This window comes from Limulus polyphemus, unplaced genomic scaffold, assembly GCF_000517525.1.
Source record: "Limulus polyphemus unplaced genomic scaffold, Limulus_polyphemus-2.1.2 Scaffold1476, whole genome shotgun sequence".
NCBI classification, from domain to species: Eukaryota; Metazoa; Arthropoda; class Merostomata; order Xiphosura; family Limulidae; genus Limulus; species Limulus polyphemus.
This window is the reverse complement of record NW_013667086.1, coordinates 250,064-263,065: the sequence shown is the minus strand read 5'-3', so window position 1 is coordinate 263,065 and position 13,002 is coordinate 250,064. Positions and strand designations below refer to the sequence as shown.

Below are 13,002 nucleotides of genomic sequence, written 5' to 3'. Positions count from 1 at the left end.
AGTTTCATGTTACAATTTGACGTCATACTCGAAAGAAAAGAAGATTAATTTAGGTTTATTTCGATATTTTTGGGTGGTTACTTGGTTGGTCGAATTGACTGATCCCGTTTTGAGATTAGGGTAGATAAAATAAACTATAAGGATCTAGTGAAAAAAAACGTTTGAAATGCATTTAAGAGGTTTTAGGAATTACACAAAGGAAATTTGAAATTTTTGAGATGGCAAAAAGTATTTTTAATTTAACATGAAAATTACTTTGCACACAGACTATTCAAAGCAAATACTCAATATATTCATGGACAAAACTTTATTTTATTTTATTAAAAGTACTTCACTAAGAGATATATCTTTTTGTATGTGAAAGACTTGTAATATTAACTGAAAGACAGCCAAATTTCGTGAAGATATACCAAATATATAGAAAGTTATAAGTATTAAATTTATGTCAACTTTAAACGAGTACAGAAGGTCACGTGACTCGGTCACAGGGACCGAGCGCGTGTCGAAAGAGTTAATTAAACTTAGACCTAATGTTAGGTCTTTTCAGCATGTACCCACAATTAATATAGTGGGTAGTGTTTGAAATTTCAAGAAGGTTATTAGTGATATTTTAATTCATTTCTTCCTAGCTTTCAACCATGAAAAAACAAATTTAGTTATATCTAAAGGCATTATTAATCAGATAAATAACAAAAATCAAGCACAGTTATAAAACACTCGAATTATTTTTATGTGACATTGTACTTTGGGGAAATATTTTTGGTTTAATAAAGCATATGCACTTCATTATACCTATATTTATACACAGCAACTTCAGTACTACCAGCAAACATGTCAAAAGAACACAGAATCTGTTAAGATTGACAGAGAACTAAAACATGTTATAAAAGTCTTTTATGTTACATAATGTTATTGCATTAAGATAAAACTTGTAATGTGAAATTACACGCAACTTGTGACATAGATTAAATTCAAGGATAGCAATTAGATATCACCAATGTTTTATTTTTTATATTATTGCCACGAAAAACAAAGCACACCAGGTATTCAAGTACACAGAAATTTTGCATACCAGACATGACTTTTCTTGATTCTGGAGTAAACTTCCTCAAGTTGGCAATCTATGTGAAATTGTCCCTGACTGCACATTCCTGATTTTAATAAATACTATTTGTAACAGGTTGTCAACTCAACAGTAGTCATATCTTTTACAATTGTATTGTATATAAGGACTTTCACAAACACAAAATATTCTTAGTTAATATAATGTTAATTGAGAGGATATTTGCTCTCATAATTCCACCTCTAAGTAAATATATGCTGAGAAAAAAAAAGTCCTTAATATTCATTAGGTGTTAAAATGCCTGCAGAAGTAAGAATAATAAGACAATTTTATCATGCTCAAACTTTATTACATGTAGAAAAACATTTGGGATTTTAACAGCAGGAATGAAATTATACCAGCTGTATTGCAGGGCACATTTTTACTTATTATCCTTTTTGATCTGTCTGAATATTGTATTTTTTAATTTCAATTATTATCTGACAGTTAACTGAAGATAATAAGAATTTACAAGGTGAAGCTAATAACTGCTTATTTGAGAAAAATTGGAAGTAAAAGTACATAGAGCACTTTGATTCTACTTCCATAAACACCTTCAGCTATTTTCATAAAGATGAAAACTGTGTAAAAGATTTAATCATATGAAATTCCTCTGAACTGCAATGTGTACCACTAAAAACCATTTCTCTGTTAATGATACATTCACATATTTATATTAATTTTTAAATTACAATTATTATCAACAACAGAAGCTACAGAATCATTTTACAAACTATTCATGGTGTCAGAAAAATACAGGTTCAAGAAGTCTTAACCTAAGTGATAAAAACCCAAACACTTTTGAAAGATGGACCTTTCACCACAAAGATTCACCTTTCAAAGACACTCAGGTTATAGGGTTTTTATCATTTTATAAACTATGTAATTTGTATAGTTTCTGGAAAAACTTTTCCTATGTAAAGTTACTGTGTTTACAAGAAGTTTTATGTTGCACACCACTAATATTAAAATACAAAAATTATAATTTTATGTTTTTAGTTAAGCATAAAGGTATACTTTATGATATAAAGGTATACTGTCTGTGCACATCAAGGGATTGAAACCTGTTTTTTAGCATTATAAGTCTTCTGTCTTACCACTGAGTCACTGAATGGCATTCTAATTTTAATAAAGATATGTACATTTCTCATCAATATTCGGGAGCTAAAGTGTTAGTGGGTAGCCAGGCTAAAACAATATGAAACAAACATTTCAAACTTATCTTGTCCTTTCAATAAACATTTGTACTCTTAGATTTTGTAAAAATTTCAGTTGAAGTTACTTTGCAGTTGTTAGATTATTTCCACAAAAAAAACACATTTATTTTTTTTTAGTGGAAAGAATATTTATCAAAAAACAAAGGAAACTCAAGTGAAATTGTTTTTTTAAGTACAAAATATAAGGTTTATACGTTAAAATTGAAAAAAAGAGAAGCAGTTCAAAGTTTGATTCAAGAAAGTGTATAAACATTCTGTTTCCAAGGTCTATTGCAAAGCATAGATACAATGTCAAATTTACAAGTTTACTTGTCTGACATACATCTACAAATATGCTTTTGTTGACATAAAAATAGTGAAATCACCACCATTTCTTAATATGTAAATAAACTTCTGGAAGTCATCATAAGTATAAGCAAAAATACCCCTTTTGATATTAGTGAAATGTTTGTGTTACTTTTTAATCCTATGTTGCTGTACAGTAAAACGTATCATATATACAGTGAAGTACAAGACTTGTCAGAAACTGAAAAGGTGTTTAGTAGCATTCCGTTGTCTTTTCCATACAAATTTTCATAAGTTTGCATTTGCCAATACCAAAAATGTATTTCAGATAACACTCACCTCTCTCACACTTTAGTTTTATCCCAAACAAAAGGTTCTCTTCTTTGCCCATCTAAGCAATGGTATGAATTCTACCTCACTTGCTCCAGTCTTTATATCCCACTATATTGCCATTAGTGATTTTAATCTTGCGACTCTCTCCCCCTACATCCATGCACCCTCTATCCCCAATCCATATATAAGCTACCCACTATTCTTTGTTATTCACTTTTTTCAAGACTGTCAAGATTATCAGACCCAAACACCTGCTATTGTGGGGGGAAGGGAGGGATAATGTGAGGGAGGTAAGTATTATTGGAAATACATTTTCGGTGTAGGAAAATGTAAACTTCCAAAACACACCTGCTCTCACACTTTAACTCCACACTGACCAGGTGAAGGGGCCTGATAGGGAAAAATCCACACAGAACGCGTCTGTGTAGAAAAACAGGTGTGCAACATTGAGATATAATAAAGCACACTAGTGGGGGTCCACACAACTTCTGGAACAAATATGTTCTCTGCCCAAAAATCTAAAGTGGATGGTGGGTGGTAAAGGCCAACCAGCTTCAGAGTCAATATTGTTCATTATCAGGAGATTCGTCCAGGCCCCAACCACACAGACAAAGTTGGAATTATAGGACTGTAGACTCAAAGCTAGATCCAAGGTGTAGTGGCTAGGGCATGGGGACTGCAATATTATATAATTGTATAATAGAAATATGAAGAGAACTCAGCCTGAAAGTTACAGGATGTTGCATGTCAAACCACTATAATTACAAAGAGAAGGCAAGCAACACCTAAGTGGACAAACCCTCACTCCAACCTGAAGAAGCACAAAAATGCAACAAACTGAACTTGGAATTATGGGCCCAGGCACCCAAACTGAAAGTTACAGAATACTGCATGTGAGCCACCAGAATTACAAAGGGAAAGCAAGCAACACCCAACAGGGCAAGTCCCCCTACCCCCAGCCTGAAGAAGCTCAGAATGGAATGAACCAAACTGAAATCCTAGCTCCTCAACCTGGGAAGCAAAGTAACACCTTAACACCTCCTGTCCCCGGAATTGTGAGGAGGATGTGGAAGAAACATAGTTCAACCAATAGCTCATGGACATGATGCTCCGTGTGCGGAATTACGATGAGTTGAGGACCCTCTTCCATGATCATGGAAAGTAAGAGAATGATCAAAAAGAAGACCCACACTCACACAACCGGATAATGAAGTGTCATCTCTGAACTGAAATTACGAGGAAGCTTCCATGTAGGCTGGACCGGTTCTCTATCTGACATCTGGGAAAACCCTCCAAGGGTTAAAGGTGGGAAGGTAACCAGCTTTGCCCTCTTCTCCTCAGGAGGAATAGACCTCTGTCTGCCACTCCAGTGACTGGAAACTGAAAGTCCAGTATTATATGTGATATTTGATATAGAACAATTGTTCCCCACCTGAAAAGTCCCAAAGCAGTCTCATGGAACACCTCATCTCAACAGAGCGCATTGCTATCAGGAATTTATTAGTCTACTAGTGTAGATTTGCAAAAGCATACGTGACCAGGCAACACTCGCCACTGAGTGGTATCCAAATCATAATGATGAAATGGTCCCTGAAAAGGAAAGAAATGAAGTTACTCCCCTCTGTCATAATCAAGCTGGGGCATATAGAACAGCCACAGGGGTAGCCACAAACCAACCAAGGAAGAGACAGTCTAAATCATGTAAATGGTGCGATATAAAAGTGTTAGGTTTGGGCCACATACCAGCCCGTACAATTTCCTCCAGCAGGCGACACAACCAAGCTGCCAGAGACACTAATACATATTCAACTTGATGAGATGAGACCCATAGAAGTCTCCACTCTTCCATGAAAGAACAGGGTAAGCTATTCAAACCAACTGACGAATCCAACTTGTCAAAGTGACAGGGGATACGTTGTGAGAAACTGAAGAATCCTAATGGACAAAGAACCTGTGACAGAATCCCCAAAATGCTTCAGTGCACAGCACATAACATCTTAGAGCCCAAAAAGAGCAGCATAAAAGATGAGCCAGATCGGAAACGTGTATAAATGGAAAAAGGAGGTAAGATGAATAGGAGAGAAAGCCTTATTTCCTTCCCTAGCTGTTGCAATTTTAGGTAGAAAGGACCTTGTCTGGATACAATAGAACATAGTTGAAATGGTACAGTATCCTGAGAATATGGAGTGCAAACACAACTGAACTTCGACCCCACTAGCCAACAACAGAAGAAAACATGTTTTAAGTGAAAAATGATATAGTGAACATGACCACAAGGCTCAAAAGGTGGACATGATATTGCATGGAGCACCACTGTGATATCCCAGTTAGGAACCTGGAAAGGGCATAGAAAAATTAAAATGAGATGATAAGGGTAACTGACAAAGCCCAAAGGTGCCATCCTTTGTCAAACAAGTCAAGTTTGAGAGACAGTGGGATGCAAAGGGTTATTCCCATGTATGAGAGACCATTGACAATAAGTAAACCATTTCCTCTGACAAACGTCCAAGCAAGAATTTTGAATGGAATGTGTTAATAAGGACACCACTCAAGATGTCAACCCCCAATGTCATGCAATGGATCACATAAAAGCCAGGTGTGAAGTCAAATAACCCCAAATGCTGGATGAAAAAAAGTCTAGTGTTTGTGTGCCCAAAAGAGAAGATCCACTGTTCAAAGACAAAGAGATCTAAAGTGAGTGCCCCTTACTTTGAAAAGGATGAAACTACTGTGGAATTGTCTGAATGAAGCATTACCACCTTCCTTCTCAACAATTCGAGACCCTGAGTTCGTTCAATTGCTAAAAGTTCTAAGAGACTGATGTAGAGAGAGGATTCCTCTACAGTCCAAAGTTCTTTGAATTCTCTATTACCTATACAAGAACCCCAGCCCTGAAGAGAAGCATCAGTGAATATCTTTGGCTGTGAAGGTGGTACAGGGATACCTACAGTTTGGTTGTCCCTGTTCAACCACCAGCTGAGATCTAGCACACTGGTATCCAACAGTCTCACTGGACAATCTAGTGCATCTGTACAAATGTTCCACTACTCCCAATGTAGGGCCCGACCTAAATGAAGGAGTTATTCCGAGGATGCCCACATTCCAAAAAAGATAAAACTGTGCATGCTGGTGGAGAAGACTGTATTTGAAGAACTGCCTGTACCATGGCCTGAAGGAGTAGACAAGAAGGTTGGCCCCAGTTGAGTCTGGAAGGGAAAAACACCTAGCTCTCGCAGCTTCTGATACCAGAGGTCAAGTGTGAAGTTCTGCCAAATGGCAGGAAGGGGCGAGAAGAAGCCAGTCATCCATGTAAGGGCGAGTGAAGATGATGCAAAAAGCTGTGAATGTCTGGCAAAAACTTGTATAGAGCAAATGCAATGCCAAATGGTAGAGCACAAAACTGAAAAACCTGGTTGTCATGCACGAAATGGAGATAACACCTTGAATACTCAGCAACTGGGATACAAAGTTAGGTATCAATGATGTCAAATTTTGTCATCCATAGTCCAAATAAAGAGGGCCATTGAATGGAAAGAAATGACTCCATTGTAAACCGACTAGGCTGTAGCAAGTGACTGAGATTAGGAGGACCAATGACTGGTTGCCAATCGTCTGTATTTTTCTGTACTACCAACAGCCGAGAATAAAAACTCCCAGGAGAGGAGGTGACAAGCTCTACAGCCTCCTTGTGCAAAAGATCCTGGATGCCTTGTGTTTGATGGTTAGATGTAAGAGGGTCTTTGGAAAGTAGAAAGCCAACAGGTATGAGAGACAGAGAAGGAGGAGACGTAAACTGTATGCCCAATCCCCTCCTGAGAAGTTGAATGATCCACTGATCTGTGGGGAATATCTCCCATACAGATATGTACCCTCTGAGATGAGACCCCATACGGTAGATCCTGATGCCAAAATCTGTGCTCCACCCATTAGGAGGATCCCCACTGGTAAGGTTGAAATCATCTTTGTGTTCCAGTGGATCATGGCAACAAAGCAGGAGGTCTGGAAAATGAACAATAGATGCAGTAAACCATCCTGTATAAGAATTTTGGGACAGTTGGGAAGCCAGTGTAGAAAATGAAGAACATAGATTGGCAACATCTACATGAGATTTTATGCATTCTGGTATTCCCACAAAAAAAAAGACTGAGAGAAAAGAAGCTTTTCTTAGATCCCTAAAGGCCAAAGCAGAAAGGCAAACTCCCTCCAGTAAGGCATCTTTCTCCAAAGAATCCCAGCAACAAACCAACCAAGATACCAAGGAGAGAGCAGAAGCCTATAACCTGACCAAAGTGGAAGTCAATAAATGACTAAGATCCTCCAAAATTTGAGCAGGGAACCTGTGATAAGCCTCAGACAACAGTTGAAAAGATATAAAAATTAAACAGGAGTTTTGATTGAGTAAACAGGATCATGACTTAATGGCATTACATATTAACTGTCATTAGCCCATACCTTGTAACTTCTGACAGACAGTTACACGAGAAAGTAATTCAGCAATCATAATTTTTTTGAGTGAATAAAGAATAATGAATATTAAATTGATGTAACTTTATTTATTAAAGCTATACTATTATTTCACATACAATGTACACACTAACAACAGGCACCACTGTGACTAATTATACAACCAATGGCTACCAGACCACACTTTCACATTAGAATTTGTACAAGCAGAACTCATGCGTATCAGAAATAGTAATAGCTAACACTTCGATTACTTGAATAGTTGGAATAATTTGAAACATTTTAATTAGTGGTTTATTTTCACGAATTGTGAAACAGATCAAGCATAATAGCCTCAGATTAATAAAAAGTAATAATCAGAAATCAAAATGGCAATATTTTGATTATCTTCATGACAATAATTGAGTTAAACCTATATGGAACTACACAACTGTCACTGTATTTACAACTTGTATCTTCATAAAATTTAGCAAGTTTTTAGTGAATATTCAGTCTGTTGTACACACACACAAATAAGTTTTCTTAATAAAGTATTTCTACTAAAGATTTGTGTGTTAATTTACCTTAATGAGTTTGAGTGAAAGATGATTTTTATGCTAAGGATAAAAATACTTTTTTTCATTGTACTTTTTTTTTTAAATATATTTCATTTGCATAACTTCTAGAACCTCCTAAATCAGCATCAAACGTTTTTTCAGTAAAACTATATTTTATCTGTTCTAGCACTAACTGTAGAGAAGCCATGATGTACAGTATAATTAAAAGTTTAGAATAGGAAATAAAATTAATAATACCATTTTTTTTTCTCTCCATTGAGCACAATATTGATCAGAAAGTTCCAAATTACTTAACGCTTTCAGCTGTTAACCTTTTCACATCTGTCTTCTTTTAAATTTATGGTTTTACTACAGTATCTTGTACCACTGGGATAGTAATTAATGTGATCTAGCATTATATTTCACACAGGCACTTGAGCTAGTTTACCGTTAGACATTTTATTGAAGTTTCATTAGGCTAAGCATTTAGTTAGTTTTTTTTATACAATATAGAAAAAAAAATATGCATAAAAAAAACAAGAAATTATAGTACTTACTGTGTATTTGAGCTGTTTGCACATGGGCAAAAATGCTTAAGTTTCTGTAAAAACAACCTATAATCTTATTTGCCTTACAATTTGCAACATCACATTGCTTAGAATGAAGTTAGATGGCTTAATTAAGAGATTAACCAAAACAACAAGATACTTGTCTTACATAATACTGTTAAAGTTATTCCCATCAACATTATACTTGTAATTCAAATTGTGATACCCCAAATGCATTACTTTGAATTGATTATAATTAAAAGCCATTTGCCATTTATTTGCTCAAGTCACAAAATAATGTAAATCCTTTTGTAAAGTGGTTGCATTCTCTTCACAAATAGCAACACCAAAGCAAATTTAAGCAATTTATTGACCATTCCTTCATTTATGTTCCAGACATAAATCTAAAAGAACAAACATCCTAATTCTGAGCCCCGAGATATCCCACTTGTGACACTAACTCAGCCTGACAGAACTCCATTTATAACCCTCTGCTTTCTTCCATCCAGCCCTTTTTTAAATCCACTGAGACAAGTTGTCTCCCACACCTAAAGAGAATTTTTCTACAAGCCTTATCATGTGGACTTCATCAAACGTTTTCTGAAAATTCAAATATATGAAATCCACTCTTTTTACCTTCATCTATACAAGCAGTGACCTCTTTAAAAGAAAGTAAAATATTAGTAAGCATGTCAAAATTGCTGTGGATCTCCAACAGGTATCAAGAGATCGAAATATTACATTCCCGAGGAATTTCATCTTTTTAGTTGGCTTTCCCAACCAGGAATGCATCATCCATCTATATTCCTTTAGTTATCACCATATTGTACACATTGCATGGTTTAAATAAAAAAAAACAATTCATGAGGAAATGCAATTTTACATGAGGGAATGTAATCTGCCTCAAGTGAATGTAATTTTATTTCATTATTTCCATCCCTGTTATCATGACTTTGTCCTGCCTAGGTCCCAAAGTGTACACTATCACTCCACTAATTAGTCAAGCAAGTATTTAGCTTTTTTATTTTATTTGGACAAATTGGAAAAATATTTGGCAAATGACTTAAAAATTATTGGAAAAAAACTGCACATATATTCCTTAAATTTCTGTTAATTTGTAATGTCAGTACTCAATTTCTTCATATTACTGTCAACAATAAATGCTAATAACAATACTGATAAAGGCAATTTTATATTCTGAAACTTAGCTTGAAGCACTTCCCTAAAGATAAAGCCACAATAATGAAAAATCTGTTATGATATTTGAAGTAATACTTCCTACTGTGTTCCAACTGCTGTCCCAGATGTTTTTCTCTAGTGATTTGCCATAAACCATACCCTTTCATTCTAATCACTCTACAAATGTTTTATGAAATACTTATCCATTTTCATACCTTTTCACATCTGTGCTCCAGTGTCATCTGTAAGCAAATGAAGGCACTAGCATGAAAGTTAAGGATTATGAAACACAGAAAACAAATTTAAAATGGTAACAATAAAAATATGTATTTTGTGGCATTATACTTTGCCTGTGGGACAAGCAGTTTTTTTTTTCACAGTTGTTTCTACTATTAGAAAAACACTGCAGGCAGATTCTCATAGAACCATACAAGTTATGGAAAATTCTGAACTGTGGAAGTGTATCATATACAAATGAATGCTTAAAAATGCATATTTCCCAACCTAAAACCAAAATTTTAATCTATCAACTCACACAACTTCAGCCACATGTACCGATAACAATGCTTTTGTCTACAGAAGGAACCCAGTAAAGTTCAACTGCCAGCTCTAGGAAGAATTTATATAACATAATAAAAATTACAAAAAACTTTAAATTGTTTTTATATATATATTAAAAACTATTTCAGTTCATGGCAGCATTAAATGAGGTGTTCTTATTGAAGTTTACATGATTATCTAGGATACTGATAGATTAAAAGCCTCCAATTTCTTTGTGCATTATTCTGAAGACACATTTAAAACAATTTATCTTTCTAACTATGTGATTGGTTTATGTAATAAATTGCTACTGATAGTAAGTACAGGTCAGTACTTTACAAGTTTAAAAACTGAATAAGTGACTTCCTGAATGATATAAAGTGTGGGTTTGAATATTTACTTTTTTCAAGGGTGTGTAATGTATATGCAAGGACAGCCTTAAAAGACCAAATTATTCCTTGTTATTCAATCGTAGTTATGTTATACTATGCCTCCAGAAAACTTCACTTTCTGATCTCCTGACGAGTTTACTTGACTGGACGAGAAAAAATAACTGTATATAAAACCTTAGCCTACAGTTAGAATCACCTTTACTAAAATGCGTAGCTGTTCTTGGCATTTGTGAGATTAACAAACTAACAAAGAAAATGCAACGTTTTAGTTTGAACAATTAATGTGAAAACACAGATATTTGTAACTTACCTGCCAGACAAAACTAAAGACAGTCTATCTACATGAGTAACATTTTCCAAGCAATATGGTTCCTTTGCTTTTAATGTCTGTATTTCTTTCATGCATGCTAAGGCTTTCTGAAATTGACGACGAGAGGTATGGAGTGGTTTAAAAAGGTCCTGGTACAACAGTTCAATTTCATGAGTAAACCTCACAGGGCGGAGCATGTAAAGGATGATACATACATGTACCAAATTAAGAACAGTAAAGATCGCATTCCACAGAAAAGTATCAAACGCACACAATATAAGCCAAGCCCACAAACTGAAAAATAAACAAGCCAACATCAACGTAGCTCTGAGATACAGTAACCCATGAATACCTGTTGGTGCCATGTAAGATAAGAAAAGGAAAGTGTTGGCCAACTGGAAAAGTAAATGGTTTGGAGGAAGCCATCCATTTGCACACACTCCAATAGAATTGGGTGGCAAAAAATCAAAATCTGTATAATTTTCCATCGATTGAGTTTTGTCGATTGCTGAATGAGTTGTTGGTGATACTACGTCACTAGTTACATTCGTAACAGAATTAAACATGAAATCGGTTAACATCCGAAGCACGTCAGGTCCTTCTGTAACTTTCGACATTTTTGTTGACCAAATCACGTGCCTATACTGAGCTATTTATATAAGCAGCACGACAAGTCAAATGAGTGTAACTGTAAGTTGTAACCTCGTGCTACTTCCTGAGAATGAGACAGTGTGGGATAAGTCACAAACTTAATACATTGTCTTGAAAGTGAAAAAGTTCCGAGTTTGTTGGCTTTCATATTAACTACTAAATTATCTTATTCTTAAGATCACATTCTGAGTAGACATATATGTAATAATAATTATGTTCACTGACACGGTACACTAGAAATTTAATGTATAACTGTACAATCTTCGTAATTCATATTTCTCCCAACAGGATGATGGGATACGCCTTGAAATGTCACGTGATCTAAGCTTGAGAGATTTTTCTTTCTTTCTTCTATTATGTATTGGACTTTTATTCACAGAATATATCATATGGAAATATTTTATTGTAAGTTTGGTAGGGCGTTTACTAGATTAGTTGGCAGTGCTCTAGGTCACGTACACCGACAACAGTTAGAGAAAAGCTTTCTTTACACAAATTAAGGTTATTCATGGTTACAGAACTTTTATTAGCTACCCAAAAACGGATATTTTGTTATTCAAATACATCCTTCTATAGTAATTTCTGTCTTATAATTGCTACTATAAAAATTATATTTAAATAAAATACAATCATACTCGCCTAATAATAGAATAAATAAGGAACTGGGCAACGTTCTTTATATTTATAGACCCCCAATGACACAGCAGTATAGCTACAGACGTACATCGTTAGAAACCGGGTTTCGATGCCCGTGACGGGCAGAGCACAGATAGCCCATTGTGCTTACCTTTAAATAAATTATATTTATAATTTATTCAAATCAATTTTTAACAGAGTAGTTAAACATTTTATTTGATTGTCCTTCATATACAAATAATAATTTAGTAAACAAATTGTTTTCGTGACTCGTAGCAGTACATCACTTCTGAATAACTGATTAAGTATAAACTATATATATATATATATATATATATATTATACGCTATATTTTTATGTTGTAATTTAGATGTTAACTAGAGCGCGCATGATGCTTATGGGAGAATACTTAGAAAACTCTAAATCCGATGCCACTAAAGATGTATTATATTTAGGAAATATCGAGAGACGAGAGTAGATTAAAATATCGAGAATCAGTGTAGCATAGTCAGTTTGTTTTGCTTTCAGTTAGCGAGCGAGAAGTGAATAGTGGATGAGTATTGAGTTAATAGATTTTCTCATTGAAATTAGTTTGTTAAACTTGACATTCTTGTTTATATATAGAAAAATCCACGAAATTTTCTTTCTAAGTTCAAGACTGCTTTAACTTTAGTTTTTTAGTGTATTAGCTGTTTTTCTGACAATATTTTGTTTTCAACTCTTCTACCATAGCTTTTTTTAAAGTAATGTTGCGTCATCGAGATCACGTGACTATTCTCACGCCCTCTACTTTCTAGAACTATCCTGTA

The 13,002-nt window shown here is 34.8% G+C and overlaps 1 protein-coding gene across 1 annotated transcript in view; it reads right to left on the bottom strand.

Annotated features, from left to right (window-relative positions):
- Positions 1–11,817, bottom strand: part of LOC106463763 (popeye domain-containing protein 3-like) — a gene marked incomplete at its 3' end in the record, with an annotated part of 26,589 nt that extends 14,772 nt beyond the window's left edge. The window contains exon 1 of the mRNA XM_013923828.2: positions 10,907–11,817. Coding sequence (XP_013779282.2) covers positions 10,907–11,523 — 617 coding nt within the window. The remainder of the gene's footprint in view (positions 1–10,906) is intronic.
- Between the last annotated feature and the right edge of the window lie 1,185 nt (positions 11,818–13,002).